This window comes from Atractosteus spatula, chromosome 15 (assembly GCF_055471065.1).
Source record: "Atractosteus spatula isolate fAtrSpa1 chromosome 15, fAtrSpa1.hap1, whole genome shotgun sequence".
NCBI lineage: Eukaryota > Metazoa > Chordata > Actinopteri > Semionotiformes > Lepisosteidae > Atractosteus > Atractosteus spatula.
In genome coordinates this window covers 14,040,319-14,059,137 of record NC_142720.1, presented here as the reverse complement: position 1 = coordinate 14,059,137, position 18,819 = coordinate 14,040,319, and the positions used below count along the sequence as shown (strand labels likewise).

At 33.2% G+C, this 18,819-nt stretch overlaps 1 protein-coding gene across 1 annotated transcript in view; it reads right to left on the bottom strand.

Annotated features, from left to right (window-relative positions):
- slc24a3 (solute carrier family 24 member 3) overlaps positions 1–17,746 on the bottom strand; it is a 105,954-nt gene extending 88,208 nt beyond the window's left edge. The window contains exons 1-2 of the mRNA XM_088934389.1: positions 17,238–17,746; positions 2,361–2,495 (exon numbers count right to left, since the gene is read on the bottom strand). Coding sequence (XP_088790515.1) covers positions 2,361–2,495; positions 17,238–17,427 — 325 coding nt within the window. The 5' untranslated portion in view covers positions 17,428–17,746. The remainder of the gene's footprint in view (positions 1–2,360; positions 2,496–17,237) is intronic.
- Positions 17,747–18,819: the final 1,073 nt, after the last annotated feature.

Below are 18,819 nucleotides of genomic sequence, written 5' to 3'. Positions count from 1 at the left end.
ATCAGAAAGTAGTCTTCTAACTACACAGTCAATATCAAGAACCCAGTTAACCCAGCAAAGTGCTACAGCTGCTTACCTCTTATTCCTTCATAAAAATCATTTTCTAATAACTAGACATCCCATAGAAAAATAGATAATACAGTACTTCTGCTTCCTTTCACATTTACAATATGCATGACTTACTGTCCTTTAGCCCATATTGTGAGCCTGTGGGGAATAACAGGCAAGCTCTATTTTCTAGGTAAGCACGAATGAAACAAGGCTGACATTCTCTCCTCAATAGGATGAATGGTTTGTCAGCCAGTGACAAATGTTTCTGTGAGACAATAGCCTATTTGTTGCATTGTATCTGCAGGATTAAAACACAAAATAAACAAAAGACTGCGTGAAAGACTGCAGTTAAAAGATATGGAGGCAAGGCAGCTACTGCATAGCAATCTGTCCATCATCAATGCCATACACCCCAGATTCTTATCTGTGTTGTTACCATCTACTGTACCTGACAGAGCTTCAACTAGTCCATCTCCTTCTTTGGCAGATTAATTAAACACCTCATGAACATCACTTCCAAAAATAAGAACTTATCTTCAGAGCCTGATGTGTTCTGCCTATCATCTGCCATTTTGTAAAGGACGAATTGATGCAGAAAGAGCACAAAGACAAGCCAATGTCATCACAAAGGTTAAAAAGTCAAGTCAGAAATAGTACTTAATGTCAGCCCTATACCTTGCATACACTTTGTGGATGAGGATACATTGTCAACTGCCTGTTGCTATAGTTCCAACTTCACTTTACTGGCACATAAATGTGTTTTCACAGCCAACAACTCACTGCAAATTTCAATCTTGGAAGTGGAAGCACTTCTGGCATGCCAATATTAGGAAAGGAAAATCCTCATGCTTAAACGTGTTACCAAGTAGTATTGTTTTCCTTTTGCACTGAAGTTCACAAGAGATTCAAATGCAGTCACTCTAACTCAACTCAAAAGCTGCAAAACCGTCAATACCACGTTTCACTTGAACCATCAAAAAAGAAAGAGGGAATCTGAACTCATTAGTATAGTCAAAAGCAGCACTGAAATTCTCCTAAGATTCTTTATTAGTACCTTATTTTTGTGGTTTAAAAATCAAACACAGAAAACATGTTCATCTTTCCATTACGCAGAAAATTTCAGGTTGTAACTTATTTCCTGTGGCTCTTCAACATAAAAGCAATTTAAACTTTATGAGAAGTTCAACTGACATATATTTTCATTATCATACAAATAAACACCATAAATGTTAATGTACCAAACTTACAAGCAATCCTTTAGGTAAATAAAATAATTACAATTCAATTATGCAAATAAAAGTATCATGATTGTGCATTTTAAACCTCAAAACTAAAGTAGTAATCCTAAAGATAATTCTTGTTCTAATTTTGACTGCAGCAAAGTTTAATTGCTCACTTATTATTGAAATAGATAATGAGATTCACGTACATTACAGTATGCCATACTGAAAGCATTACCTCAACTTCCTACCTTTTTCTCATATCCTCTGTGACTGGTTATTCATGTTCTGTGGTTCAACATAAAATGATTCATAAATACAGTACATCTCAACAGTTATTTGAATAGGGTGAGCCAATACTTTATTAGCTGGATGTCAAGAGTTATTGTTGATCCGGGGATGCACTGGTATGTTGTTATTGTTGAGACAAAGTGACACTAGAGAGTTTAAAGCAGCCCAAAATAATCATTAACATAATTATAAATCATTCAGTACCGTATCACTGGATACCCAAATGTGAAAAGGAGCAAGGTGAGATTAACTTAATTAAATCCAAACTTTTTTAATACATTTCCGTAGGTTCTCCTTTTTAAGAAAGACTACAACATTGCTTACACTGCAAACCGGTCATCTGTTCAAACAAAATGAAATGATTTTCTAAACACATTACTTAATGAAGAAAGGTCTAATCCATCACTGTCTTACAATCAGTACTGCATACTGTAAATAATAAAAAAATACTTTGAGCAAACTCATGACACAGATTCTTTGGCAAAATAAAACACTCAATATTCACAGAATGAAGTATTTCTATGTGTTTCAGTAAAACAAAAAAATCTTAATAAGAAAGTTTATCCCCTTTACCAAGCGCTTCTTTAAGATGCATTAAAACACAGGAAGACTTATACAACTGTGTCTGAACATCTGCTCTGAAAAGGTCAAATGAAACCAAAAACCATAGTAAACAAAGCTTATGATAGCTTATGATACTGAATAGCTTGCAGAGATATTTTAAGGATGTCTATAGAAATAATGTCAAACACTTCACAAGAAAAAAGAACAAAAATGAAACCTGAAAAAAAACTTTACCTGGCTCAGTGCAGTTTTTAAACAGATGGCCTTTAAGCTGGTCCTCCTCAGTCTCATTGTTTTCAGCTTCCTGCATGAGTCTCCGACCACTCCACCTGTCATAATTATCAGTAGTGTAGTTTATTATATCATAACCTGTAAGAAAAGGACAACAAAAACTTAATTACAGGAGAGAGCAACACCATTAACTTAACAGTCCAGAGGTTCATACTTTAAAGAAAAATTTGCACAGCCTGTGCACATTGTAGAGAATGGAATTCATGCTTTGGAATTGATTAAACCTGTAAACAATGTTTAATGGTTAAAACATGTGCCATCTGACACTTAATTATATAAGGCTGTATAAAAACCTAACAAAAATAGCTTTAGAAAAGTGTGAGATGATGGCAATGTGATGCAGCACTGAGTGCTCAATGCCCTTCATTGTACTTTCTGCAATGGCTGATGTTCAAGTCTTTAGTTTGAAGTCCTGTGCATCAGATGTCATGTCGAAATAAAAGGTCAAGTCTGCTACATTTCTTTCTTCAAAGAGGCATAATTACTGAGACTTCTGTCAGCTTTCTGTAGATAAATGGTAACATGTGGCAATGTGATGGTTTTATCGTAAAGATTTTTTGCCAAGTCAGTATGACTGGTGGCAAAATGATAACTTTTTAGGCATAATGCCTAGCATCATAGGTGTCTGAGAAAATATGCCAAAAAATCATTATCTAAAATTGTAATGTAATTAAATTAGTTACAGTCTTTAGTTTCAAATTCTAGAATGATCCCCCTACTGCTTTCTCTTCTTTCTCGTATATTATACATACAGCAGTTACTTTCATAATAGTAATAGAAAACAAATCTAAAATGTATTTTTTCTACATTTTATAAAACTTTAGATAATAACGATGTATACCAGTAGCTTTTTTTCAGTAATATCGTTCAGACATTAAACAGACGAATTCAGAATGTACATCAGCCTATACAGTCTGTGGATTAATCATGTACTCTGTTAGAATATTCATACGTACAGTGCATTTCTGTAGCCACTTTACAAATATCCAATTCATTGTTTTTTTTAATTCCATGTAAAAAGAAAGGTTTTTAATTCATGAAATGCATCTCACTAAGTACAACTTCTATGTATAAATCTATGAAGATTACATAAAACCGTATTCATTCATATTCATATTCAAATCTTTTTTCTTCTTTTTTTCTGGAAACACGCACCCAGACCGCATTACATACATGTTACTTTAAGATAAATATTACACATCATAAACCGGGAGGCAACAAAATATTTCCTTCTCCCGTATTTGAGCCAGTTACTAGCAGGCAATAATGTATCTTTTGAAATATTTACACCATTTGCCTTGTTTAAATCCAAATCTGCAGACAAAGATTTTTTCCAATGCAGCTGAACTATAGTTATTCTTGCTGAATAGAAGGCATCCAAACCTGAACTTGTAAGTGTATTAAAACATGTCGTTTTAATGTAGGGGCTTCTTACTATGCACTTTTTAAATGTACAGACAGCTAAAAAACTGCATTACACGTAATGGTCCTGAGCAAAGGAATATGCGCTTACAGTACACAGTATATGATCAGTTTTTTTATATTTCGTCTATACAGTCTATCCCATAGGAGTCTGATCTGCTTCTCAAGCACAAATTATGTATAATATTACACCACTTTCATTACTGAACACAAAGCTGAGTTTGATTGTGACTGTATGACTGAATCTGCAATGAACATCTTGTGAATTTCTGACACGTTTTATGGTGATAACATTACCTGTTCAATGAACTAGAATGAGCACTGGGAAATAAGTTACTATGGAGATGTGATGTAACAGTGAGCACTGGGGGTCCATGAGTCACTGAGTGAAAACACATGGTTAATACACACAATGGACTGAACATTATTTCTTCTTTTTTGACATTTGGTGTGGAGTTCAGTCAGACGCCTTTAAGAGACACATTGGCATCCATTCAAAATCTCAGTTAATGCAAGATATTTCACACTTCAGTATTAGATTTTATTTATTTCGCTTCAAAAATTAGATTTGCTTTTGCAGTAAATATTTTTTTTCTTTTTCAAAAGACTGACACTCCTCAATTTTTTCAAATGACAACTGAATCCTTGTGCACTTACCACTGATTACACAGAATGATATGACATTAAAAAAATCTTTTTGTAATATCGTTTGCTTTTAAATAGAAATGTCAGTCTTGGAAAACAATGGGTTTGACTTTTTCCTCAATTAACTAAAATGTGATATTTAAAAAGTAGTGTCAGAATTTACTATGTATATGTAGTATATATATATATCTTCTGAGATTCAGAAAAACAAAAATTAAAGCCATGAGTCTGTACAACATCCATCTATACAACCTGCCACACACTCAAATGAGAAAATGTAGTAATTTTTTTTGGTTCAGGAAAAAACAATAAGAAACAAAGAATACAAAATTGTACACTGCATTATAAAACAATACATATGAATTACTTTAATCAGTGAAATTAACTTTATATTACTCTTAAGCTTGCCAAATACATTTTTTCCCGATGAAAGAGTTACAGTAACTACCTTCAGCTGCTTAAACGCTTTTAAGAAGTACTGTACCTGTGAACAGATAACAGCACAGAGCACTGTTTAAAATAGGTCCAGACTAACACAAAATGGTATTGACATGAATCTTATTGAAATAGAGTTTCTTTCTTTTCATTCAGTATTAGCCTAGTTTAGTATGAAAGGTACTTAAGGATAAGTCTGACCACAGTGATGGAAATATGGAAAATGGTTGTTATGGCGATACATTCCCCACATGCCAGCTACTACTCCTGGAAAGCTGATCGGTTCCTATTTCTGAAAATGATTATTTTATTTAGTCTGAAGTGTGTAAGTATGTGTGACATCTCAAAGGGAACTTGTTACAGGCTTTTATTGCATTTCTTTTTGTTTAGTACAACCAAGGAGATGTACTTTATTTATATACATATTTTAGCAAAAAGCATTATACTGTATACTCTTTAAATGTGCCTCAATGGCAAAACTTTCCTTTCTTTTGTAGGCTAGAGAAGAATAAACATATTTAAAATAATTTAAAATCTGACCATATTTCAAGTACAGGAGCATGTTTAAGGTGTACATTTAAATTATGTCAAAATTTTATTTCTCTGGTGCCTTGGTTAACTACCAAGATTAGGTACATCAGTATCTTTACATTATCCCCTTAAATTGCATAGCTCCCTGCAAATAGGTTGCAGGTTTCCTTGATCCTTACCAGGACTAAGTCATTTTCTGCTAATCACTTAATCCTGATAATAGATGAAAGGAAATAGCAACCTTTGCACTTGAAATATTACCATGTTAAACTGCAAGAACCAGCTAATTAAAAACATAAAAAGTTACAAATAAAGAAATGAAATTCAACACATCTACCTGGTTTGGTTGCAAATAGCTAATAGATTCAAGAATTGCAGGAGTCAACTTCAACATGGCAGAAATGCTCACAATTGTGGAAAATGAAAGCATATGTACTGTAACATCAATTCAACTTCAAAACTCTACAGTTTTTTATTTTTTGAAAAGCATCCAAGATTCATAGGTTAATCAATGACAGAACTTTCAATTCTTAATATTTTTATGCAGAGCCATTAAGGATCGCTGTAGTTCGCTTGAAAGGTTTGAATTTGATTGTTCATCAGCCTGACAATGGTGTATCTTGGATGAATGACGTCTCATCAGTGTAGAATTTCCTATTTCGTTGTGCGCCAAGCCATTACTAGTGAGCTTTTTAGATTTCACAATAAGCAAAGCATAAGCAAAATAATTTGATCATTATTAACACTGCCTTGGGCCTTTTTCCTGGCTTTAAAATACACAGCATATTTTCATATGGAAAAACAAAATACTCTTGTGCCAGAATGCAAGATGTTATAGAATTTGATAATATTGTTTGCTTCAGTTTTGCAAACAAGCATTTCTGGCTTTTGAGACCAGAAGATATTGAGGATTATTTTGATTTGAAACAAGGTGAATTCATACCGATGCCGTGTTCAACTGACTATATCTGCAGAAACTCTTCAAACTACACAATATTTGTTTTATAGTACATGTGCAAACCAATTTCTGAAATAATAAAATATAAATAAAAAACTGTGCCTTTCGAAACCACAATAGAAGCAATGCTGATTAACTACATTAGTGCACTTCATGAGTAAGGACTCTCTGGAACAATTTAAACAGTGTACACTATTTAGTTCTCATTTTTGCCCAGTTATGAATCTGTGCAAATATAAAGTATGTATGTATTCTACAGGGAAATTAATTCCAGCACAGCAAGGCTAATTAAGCAATTAAAACAAATTAGTGATATATACTCACTGAATCTACCTTTTGGTTTGTAAAAAGCATCCCTTTAAACTTAATTCTAATTGCAAAATGCCCTGTATTCTTGAATCAACTGGTAGGTTTATGATCTATACAACTAGATAAGAGGGATCAAGAACCCCAGAGAAAGGAGAATTATCATTTTACTCTGCACATTTCTTTTTCAGTTTAAAAACATCACCCAAAACTTTTCTTTTACTGAAAAATATGAGTCTTGAACAATATTTTAATCCATGAAGAAACTACTGACACTGTTAATCTGAGCTCTAGCATCACCAATCTCAGATGCTTCTAAAAAACTCAGATCACAGTTTAAAGTGAGTTTAAAGTTAAAAAGACAATTAAGCACAGCATGAGGTTTGGCACAGACGCTATTTTAATTGTGAGCTTTTTTATCTTTTACATGTGATTAAAAATGCTGCCTGTTCAAATCCAAACCTGCTCATGCCTCACACCATCCCAGTTGGGAAACATTTCAATATATTAACATGCCTGACCTTGTAATGTCATCAATTTGTTATATCCAGGTTGTTCATTCTCACTTGTCTATCTAAGTTAGATTGTACACTTTAATAAAAATGCAGGTGTATGCTTACAGGTGTAAACAGTCCTTCTCTCTATGAAGCAGGATTTTAAAATAGGATATCCAAATTTGTTTCTGTACTCAGAACAGAAATAAGAAGATTATTTTTTTCTGAATGTCTTCTTTATCAATATCATATTTTGGGATTTAATTAAAGAAACAAGCAATAGAAAAAAATAAATGTAACGTGTCTTAAAGTTAATAGTTAACTTCAATAAATCAATTTATTTTGGGTAAATATATATATATAGTCCATGCTGCATGGTGTTTTTAGAATGCTGTTCTCAGAAGTGCTTCAAAGAGGTGAGTATAAAACAGGGATTTGAAAAAAATATTTTTCTTATTTTATTTCTTGCTGAACAGATAATGGTGAAGTTAGTAATTTAGTGATTTATTTTTTAAAAGACGATTTCCTTCCATGATTAAAAAGCCTGTCAGCCAGTGTCCATTTCTTTATTGTATGCTGGTTAAATGCAAATAGGTATGCATTCAAGATTGGTCCAGTTAATATACTTCTGGGAGCTTAGATGCTTTAAAACAGTTTAAAAACTGAACATATTGATAAAGCTGCAAGACACAGATTTCTACATAACAAGGACTTCAAAGAACATGAGGATTCTGTCTGTGAGGTTGAAAGAACTCATAGATCTCACAGCAAAGCCTGTAGCAGCTTCTACAAGCAGGGGAGAATGCACATACTGTAGAAGAGCATCTTATAGCTTACAGTAAGATATTTAATAATCTATTGTTTTATACATTTTAAAAAGATGTTAATAGAGAGGTTTTAAAGCTAAAGTAAAGCATTATACTGTAGATAAAGAAAATATACAGATACGTTTACAAGGACTACTGAATATAGAAAATAGTGTGCTGATTATTGTATTTGTCTTTTTGCAATGTTTTAGTAATGATTTAGAAATTCTTTATTAAATATCTATTAAATATTTAAAACAAATAAACAATTTATAAGTAACATCTTTCTGAAAATGTTACTAAAAAGCCAGATGGGTTTTTAACTGACAAGCAGAATCAATCTCATGGGACACGTGCCCACCTCTCAGCATGTGGTATCCTGAAAACTAGAAGGCACTGGCTCATTATTTTTCTTTTTATTTCTTACTTATTACAGAGATTGCAGGCTCAGCAAATTCTGAAACGGTTCTTAGCTACTTCATATTACCTAGCTTTAACATCCTAGAGATCAAATAGGGCCCTGCATTACAGAGTTTTTCAATAATCTTGTCAAGTAAGGTGCCAACAGATTGTAAACACATTTGGATAGCTATTCACACCCACCAGATTCCCATCTGGGTGAAAGAATAAGCCAGCTATCTATTACTAATACACACTAGACAACTGATAGAGTACAATCATAGTTTTTATTACATTTTCAAAGATGGTATTCAGAAGGAGACCAATGCTCAGCTTCAAAACAATATAGAAGTGAGAATGTCTCTTTTAAGTACATTGTAATATTAAGAATATTGAATATTAATGCATTTGGATGTCTGCAGTAAACATGGTGAACATTAATTGAGCATCAGAGTTTGTGTTCAATAATTCTTCTACTGCAAGAGTGGTAGTTAGAGTAGTTCCTCTAGTCTTTAGTCTACTGACATCTTGAAGTTGCAAAAACAATAGCATTAGACTTGAGGATGCATGAAATTTGTAAAGTATTGCTTGGTCGGAGACGCCTATCAAGCAGGCTATAACTGGATGACATTAATATTTGATGCCATACTAAATACTTTTTACCATGTACAGTCCCAGACATTACCTTGGCCAGGCTTATATTGAGTTAATAAACCCTGAAGGTTGTGATTATGTGAAGTAATCTACTACATGCATTTTAATCTACTGCCTATGTTTTATTTAGGTTAAACAGAGTTCTGGTGCAAAGTTTTTTCCCTCCTCTATTTATTGATGCATATTGTTGGTGATGCTACCAAGGTGCTTGCAAGTAGAATGCTTGCCTTGCGATACTGTTTCCCATATAAAGCTTTTCATTGTCTGTCCATTGTAGGGTTAACATACCCCTGTCTGAATACTGGACACAGATCACGGGGTATATACATTAAAGTGGTAATCAGGAGCTTGAGTAGAAGTGCTGTAACACTGATTTGTTTCAGCTACTTTCAACTTTAAACTAGCTACACCTTACATTGCTTCTCTCCTGCTTATTGATATGACACTTGTATGTTTTGCCTTATTGATTCTGAAGTTTGGAAACATTTCGTCTTGTGATTAACACCATTTATGCCATTACTGCAGGAGTAAGTAATATACCATCCCCTATATTACTAAACTAACCACAGGTAACTAACATAAAATCTTTTTTAAGTCTAAGCAGGGCCATCTCAATCTACTTACCCTTCTGTCTTTCTCATTATTTAACATGAGAGGTAAACTGCTAGCATATTGATCGATTCCCTCTAACTAAGACCTGGGCGTGATGTGATCTTGTTTCTAGAAGGAGAAGCATTATTAGTCAGTAATAATGGGTTTCACAAACAAGTACTTTCTAGTGGTTATTGTGCAAAGTATCACTTGAATGAAAGGCACAAATCTTCATGTAGATTTCTCAACAGAAAGGGGGGGAGGGCTATATTTTGCTAAATGTACAAAATGTACAAAAACGTCAAAGCCAACATTAAAAGATGAACATTTATCTTTCACACGCACATCATTATCATTCTATGACTAACATTTTACCACCAATGTTTCACATCCTAGACTGAAAGTGACTCAACATTAGCAAGAGATGCCTTTAACAATCAGATTACAGGATGGTATGTTGCATACTGTCAGTATCACAATGTACAAGCTCAAAAACACAATCTTTAATTTCTCAATTTTTCTAAATTGCTTTCTTATTTCCTGAGGTTTGTGAATCTCTGTATTTTTATGATAAAATACATGAATACATGTGCTGCATATTGTTTCTCTCCTGTAAAGTATACTTAAATTTAAAGAAACTTATGAAAAGGAAGGTGTGACATTATCAGAGAATGTGGAAACTGTCCTTTGAGTATGGAAATCAGGATTCAAAATTGAAAATATTTAGTGCTCAATCACTCTCCCTTATTTCTGTACCATTTCTTTATTACATTCAAAGATTAAAATTTTATTGTTTTTTATCATACCTCTGACAATACTGTTCTGTAACTTGCCAACAAATTTCAGATTAATTATGGTAGCAATCCGTTGACTGCTTGCCCAACAAACTGATAGTAATTTTAAAAAGTTAAATGCATTTGATACCATGTTAATTAAGATCGAAGCTTGTTGGATTGAAATTTAAAGTTGGATATTCTAACGAATAATTAAATTAATATATCTTATTCACAGTGAAGCTTTCTATTCATAAATTATCTATTTTTGTTAAACTGCAATACAAAAATTCCTGTTTAATAAAATGAATAAATTGAAAAGGGGTTTTGGCATTTTATACTGTAAGCAAAGAGGAAGTCATATCATTAATCAGATCTATAATGAGGGCATTTTGAAAATTCTATATTTAGCAGAGAATGTAGGACAACCCTATTTCTTATCTACCCAGTAACAGTCAACCCTGTCTCTAAAAACTGGAATTAATGACCCGCTTTTCATCACAGCTTTTCAGAAAAGACAAGAACAAACCATACTATTTTAAAATCATACGATTTAGCTTGAATGTGTACTTTTTTTGAAGGGCTTTTTATTTTTTTATCCTGTTTGATTTACTTTCAGCTTTGTGTATCGTTATATGTGCCCTTCATGCACAGCAAAGGGGTTTGAGATGAATGTTTCTATATAAAATAAAGTTTATTAGAATTTCAGAGGTAAAGCAAGGAATAAGCATATTAGTAAACTATACCAATAAAAATATTTTAATCATTTCCTGTGCGTAAAGGTGGTTGTCATGTCAGGTTATTTGTATTTTTACATGTTTGGTAAGGTGAGTTAGCATCTTCACTGACCTATGAGAACCAAAAATGGACAAACCATTCCCAGTGTCATCTGTCTTAAAGATTGTTTCTTCATGGTGAATATCAAGTCACCTGTTTTATTCAATCCTGATTTTGCTTAGCTTTCTTTGTGGGGCTACTGTTGGATATCTCCCTCAGCTAGCCAAAGACATGACACTTTAAAACAGGAAAGTCTGTGTTTTAGGATTCATCCCTCAAACCCATACTTTCCTCCTACTGAGTGAGCCTGTCACCCTCTATCTGACTGTGATGTCCACTTGTAGAGCTGTCAGAGAGAGCTTATGACTTTCGAAGATAAATAGTTAATAATGTTAAAAAGCTCTCAATTTGTGCTATATAATCTGAGGATAAACAAACGAGACATGAGAGATATAGCTGTATTCTGATCCATAGTATTTCTATACCTAACTTAAAAAAAAAATTTTTCATTCGCTTTTAAAAGAAAATATCACCCATCATGTCTGAAAACCTCAGATGACAAAGTCACAATTCTCACACTGGATACCAGTAATGACTGCATTGCATTGACGGCTTGTTGGTCTAATATTAGTTCCTGTCTGATCTTTTTCAGTAGCCTGGTCTAATGAGCTTGCACTCAGTCTCTCCCAGTGTTTTGGATGGTGTTTAAAAAGATTGATACATGCAATGAAGATATTGCAAAAGACTTTGCTCCATTAAGATGATGTTGGCTGTCTACTTCATGGAGTACACATCACAATCATTGGAGATCATTGAAAAAGTCATATTATCCAAATTGAAAAGTTATGTAACATATGAAATTGAGGTGACTGCCTGCAGGCATCCTCAGATTTGACTCCTCTCAACTTCAGACAGCTGTGGTATCACAATGACAAAAATATTAGATATTCTCACATCTTGTACATCCTCAGGTTCAAAGAAACCTCAACTGACAGATGAGCATATAATTGCATGTGATACATTAAACTGGACTGAATGATGATAATCTTTGTTAATGTTCTGCCCTAGTTGTTCACAGGCTTTCTAACCTATTTAATGACATGACATATGATGTTGGCTACCTGTAAAGGTTCTTTTCTTAGAGAGCACAGAACAAATATTAGCAAGTGAAATCTATTATTAATGTCAAGGTACAATTAAGATTGTTTTCCTTGTGATGTTTTGTTAAGTTACAAAAGCTCCATTCACTACCATATTTGATTACGTAGATTTACAGCCTGTGCAAAATACTGGACATTAGGCTGAACTGTTGAATTGTCCTTTCAACTTGATAAAGAAATTCAATGTCTCCCTCATATGTAACTAATTTCGAAATACTGTATTATAAGTGACTTCATGCACAAACTATTACTGTTGTAATAGTAGTTTAGTACAATCTAATGTTGTTTATACTGAACAATTCTTAAAAGATATTTACAAATTATTCACAAAAAAGTTAAGGAAGTGTAAGTTTTTACTGTGTGGGTCTAAATACCTTACCACTTCATGAGTAAACATGATTTGCATTGTTCCTTTTCTGGTGTAGAATTTCTCCTGTACAATGTTACGGTTTTAGCATGTTGATGTTTAACAAATGCAATCCAGTTTGACCTATTTTTATATGATGCTTACACTAGTAAAAATCTATCAGAGTAGACTCAGCAGTCCCACGAAATGCACGTCATCCCATGTCATTCAAGAAAGTTCAAGAACTAAGTCCACTTTTAAATTAATATTTATTTAAAAAAGGGAAATTGTTCTCTTCTTCTTCTTAAGCCTTAGGGTATTCATCATTTTGTAGTCCACAGACAACAGAATAGATCTGTCTATCCACAGAAAGTTAAAAACCCAAGTTTGCTTTATGGTTATCATCTCACTCCTTGAGAAAAGAGTTTGATAACAAAGATAAGATAAAGGTCATCTGAGCTAGGAACATTTTTAAAAATATCTTGAGAAAGATCTTAACAGTTGTGATGCAAGAAAAGGACTTTTTCAAAAACTTTAATAGATAACCATGTATCTCACATACAGTAACTCACAATCTTGCATTTACTTGTGGTTAGTAAATAATTAAAATGAGTGAAATGAAATGTGTGAAATGCTAATAGGATGTCAGGATTACTTTTTAATCTTTTAGGAGACCCTAACAGATTGATCTTAGAATATGCTTGGGTGTCAAAGAGCACACTACAAGTACAATATCTTTCTTTCTAGAGTTCAAACATGTCAACTCCATAAATGAGCCCCTTCTGAGATGTATATCATATTATATCACATGGGTACTTCATTTCAATAGGGCGCTGATAGTGCAGATTTGCATAGGTTAGAAATAATGAGCAATGATGTGCACAAGTTGAAAAACGAATCAAAATCCATGTTTTAATCATTTGGTGAAGGACTAATACCTTATAAATTAGTGTGATGCAACTTTTTAAGGTTGAATTGAACAGCATTAATTTTTACTCTACAAATGCTGATTACATTCCAAGATTTGAATAGTTTACATGATCTGTGACACTGTACAAACAGTCTTCATCATAAGGTTTTTGCAGAAAATGCAATACTTGCTTTTTGTTCTATCCAATTAAATTGACTCAGAGATCCAAAAAGAACAAATATTTTACTGAGAGCCTGCCAAAAGGAGATTTCCTCCCTATGCAAACAGATACAATTCTCCAATAGCAAGCATGCCAAAATCTAATAATGTCAGAACTGCAAAAAAAAACATTGTAATAAAGCCCCACTACTACATTAATATTAACTTAGTAATCAGTTTTAAACCTAACAATATGCACAGCATATATCAAACGTAATTGGTAAAAACAATTTGGTAAAGGAAATTTGATTTACTGAAATCACACGCAACTTCTTTTAATCTATCCTAATACATAACTTTTTCTTAACTCATCACTATAATTTCTCTTTTTCATACATAGTTTGGCTCTGGAAGCTTCACCTCTCAGAAGTGATCAATGAACAGCAAATCTCAAAGCTGTCAGTATCATGGATTAGATTCCTACTCAGAGTAAGGAGAATACAAGGCCCAGTCAAAGATTACATTTTGGCAACAAAAAATTCCATTTGATTATTTGAGATAATGGACAGCATCAGTTATGTGATAGATATGGCATTAGGTAATGGCAGCTTTGTTTTGTGTTGAGTTTACAGAATCAGCCTCTCAAGGCTTTTCCAAAGCTGCAATCCAGAGCTCACTGAGTACTCAGGCAGATCACATTGAAATCTGTTTTAATGATGAGAGTGCCTTTTCTACACAATAAAGGAAACTAAAGGCTCTAGTACCTTAAAATGCTGAATGCTTTTGAGTTCAAAATGGAGTTCATGATTTTGAACAAATTTTGACAACTATAGGCTATAAGATTGTAAGAGCATAGTAACAAAGAATTTCATCATGCTTTTTTCTGGGTGCATTTTATTCTTCTTTTGAAGTAGATCTACCTATCTTTTATGTTTAAGTTTATATAAATGTGCATATTTATTTTGCTGTTTAAAGAATGCAATTAATTATGATTCAAAGATAATAATGTATTATTGGTAATTGTAATTGTAATTGTAATTTGGTAGTAAAACTGCTGGGAACAGTTAGGTATCACTATTATACTAGAAATGCTGCTTCAACTCCTAGGTTCCATAGTAGTCCAGGGAAGGATGACAAATGGCTCATGATTTAACCTTAATAATTAACTCTAATCTGAAAACAATCTCTAATCAAGAAAACACGCGAAGACCTGTACATTTTTATCTCATTAAATCATTCAATCTATTAAAACAGCAATACTTTCTTATTTATAAACATGGTTACTAGTCTTGGGATAGATGTGTCCAATTTTGTCAAATGTCTTCTTGCACTAGAATGTACAGTAGACCCCTAGAATACTTGGTAACTAAAAACATATGACATGTACAGTAATTTGCTGCCGTGCCTAAACTAATTTTCAGGTTGACCCAAATTATATCAACCCAAGTTGCTATTTTATAAAGTTTTACTATAAAATGAAAAACAAAAACATTTTGTACTATGATTCTAAAACAATAAAAATAATATTACTGTTCAGAAAATATAGACATTCACACACATTCACAGTGTGTATATTATATATAGCATGGAATATCTCGAGAATAAAGCAGCTGATCTTGTTTCAGCACAGGTCTCAACAAACTAGTGATGCCCTGCATGAACCTTAAGAGTAACTGAAACCAGTGTTTTTGTTTCCTAAGCCTCTCAGCTTTTTTCATTATATCCATTTGAATTTAGGGATCTACAAGTATCACACAGTGTTCCTACTATGTACAGAAACATACTGTACAGTAGCACTTAAAATCCAGTCAAATGTTCAAAACATTTTTTAAATGCCATCATACATTGTATTGTTACATAATGAGTCGAGCACATGTTGATAAATATCACAAATTTTATAATGATAGTGATTTTGAGAAGGAGGAATAAAAGTATAGCATTCTTTAAGGTGGTTTTCAGTTAAAACGTAAGGAGAAAACATCAGCTAGGAGCTCAGCTAAACATGCTGCTTTACTTAATAAGTTGACACTTATTAGCTTTGTCTTCATCTCTGATAGACCAGTGAAAAAAAACAGCACATCGGGTGATACAGCTATCAAAGAACACTATGAAATCAAGTCTAAAAACAGAATGTCAAGAAAAAAGATACCAAAAACCAACAAATGTTTAAAAAAAAACAGAAGACAGTGCAAGTTTATTTTTAAAAAAGGTCCAACTTACTGTAACAGTGAAAGAATGATCACAGGTTATCCCTGTCAAAACTCCAAAAGTGAAACTGATATGTTCACTACCTTTCTACATTAAACAACACTGTTAGGTCTGGATAGTAGGTTACTCCCTTTATCAATAAATATGTATATAACACCATATACTGTATATAACACATTACATAACACATTAAAAAAGACTAAGCTTGACATAGCATGGAGGTCTTCTTGGTAGTTCTTCCAAATAAAGTAGCCTTTTTTATGCAATGAACGAAGTTTAAAGGAACAAGGAATTAATGCAATCACCTTATCATGAAAATATTTTAAGTACATCAGAAAGCACCGTTATTGAAGTTGTCAGATGAGGAGAGAGTAAAAATGTCTTAAATCAGAGAACAGACACTAAATAATAGCTAATATGCCTCACTACATGTACCCTGTACACTGGCCCTGGCTGTGTCCATATTCTTAGTGAATGCTTTAAGAAAGGATTAGAATTCCCAGAATTATTTACGACTATATTTAATCATTCCAAATGGAACATGCATGCATAAAGGAAGCTCTCAGATGTTAGATGTTCATGCACAGTGTTTGTATTACACCTGGAAGAGTAATGAGAGACATCCTCCTATGGGACAGTTATTCTCTTCTCTTTGAGACGATGCTCAGCTACAGTATAAACTAAAATGAATGTTGCTTCACACAGCTTAAATCAATTCTGAGTTCTTAAACATTCTATAAAGCAGGCTTTGGCTTTTTAAAACAACATTTATTTGTAATAGGCGACAAAAATCATATCACAGTAAAAAAACCTTTCATCACTTCCCTAGTAAATAAGTTTTGGAAGACAACCATGACCACCATTAGCAGGAATCGATTATTAAATACAGATGTTGCAATAAATGTGTGAACCAGACAACCAGATATTTAAAAATGGCACACATCCCCAATTTAATTACTTCTTTACATATTACATCTACAGTACTGCTAAATTAATATAACTGTACTACTAATGATACAACTTATATGAAGTGTATCCTCATTGCTGCTTTAACCTAATAAGGAAACCCTCATAACGCAAAATATACTCTTGCAACGACTAGCTACTAAAGTAGTAATATAATAAACCGTGAAATAAAACGTTAAAAAATGAGGAAAAAACAAGCGTTTCGTAAACTCACTCAACAAAGTGGCGTTTCAAAAAACCCTGACATTTAAACTCACGGGGAAGCAAAACGAGAGCTCACCTGATTTCTCAGCCAGACATGAAAAACACGATACAACCAACAGCAAAAAGCCCATTAAACAGATCTGTCCCAAAAACAACTCCTTTCGCTTTTTTCTGCGCGCTTTGATCTTTTTTTGGTTCAGCATCACTTGAAGCTGCCGAGTCCTGGTTCGAAATGCTAGAGACATCCTGGCTCCAGCCCCATCCATAGAGCTTAGCAGGATCTTTGTAAAAAAAGAGGAAGAAACAGAAGGTTGCAAAACTTTCCAAATCTAATAGGAGGAATACAGTCGGCTTAATAACAAAACTTGCTTTGTCTATATCATTTTAAATCCTAGTGTTGTGCGATGTTTAGGCGCTGGGCTATAGGAGCGGTCCATGGATGTTAAGGTTGGTGCCAGGTCTTGTAGGACCGGGTCTCATGTGAGGTTGTGGATGTTGTAAAAAAGAGAGGGAGAGAGAGAAAGAGAAGCGCTTATCCAGATTGATACCGTGCAGCTGTTTGATGGTGAAACAGCTCCTGTGTGTGTGAGAGAGAGAGGGAGACGATCCAAGACTACTGGAGTTATTTTGAGCCTCGTAGATAAGCACCTATCACTGCCCTCTGCTGGATATACAGGCTTGGTAAAGTGAGTAAAATAAAACGAGAACAATACTTCTTGCTCTTGGATTATGGTGCTTTTACCTGTGTGCGCGTTTTTGGATATGCATAAGAGGAAGTATATAATACGTGTAATTGTTGTGGACGGAATTACAGCGTCCCTCTGTTAATTAATTATGTTAATTAATTTACTAAGTGTAAAAAATATTACTATGCAACACGCATTTGACAAGAACATGAATGATTTAAAAACTATTACACGTGAATAAATACAAGTTACAGGAAATACAGAAAATAGGTCCTATAGCAGTAACAAAGAAAGGTTCATACTTCACAATTCATTTTTTGTAAAATAAAAAAATAGACTCTATATTTTAAAAATACAAAATATAACAATACAGGATGATCAAAAACTGGAAATCATGTTTAATATTATTTTATTGTCATATTTTATATTCTAAATAGATTACAACATATTCACCCTGTCATTTTTAAGAACTGTGGTGATTCCTTTTTGTCATTATGAAATCAATTTACATTTTACATTACCAAAAATATGCATTATCGAACCTCTTTAAAACACTAAAACCTAATCTATAAAAAATGATACCTTCAATCATCATCTTTATTGTTATTCTCTAGGGAATGGGGAAGTAAAAAAAAGGAACATTTCTTTTTGACCTTGTTTTGTTTCCTTTTTTATAACTTCTGCTCCATGTGGGGCATTATTAAAGACATCTGTAGTGGCTGAAATTATTTTGCAGCAGATGTACAACAAAATATGATATTGTTCTTCAATGCAAACAAAAAGCTTAGGAGATGAAGGTTACTCCTTTTACATTAATGTTTATAAATGTGCCATGAAAACTTGCTTGTAAATTATTAAGTATTTGACTTTAAGCTTTGTTGAGAATCGCCCACCATGCATGATTGACAGTTTATAAAGGAAAATACAAGATCCCCACGGACAGATGCTAGATCATCATCTAAGGTGTTTCTT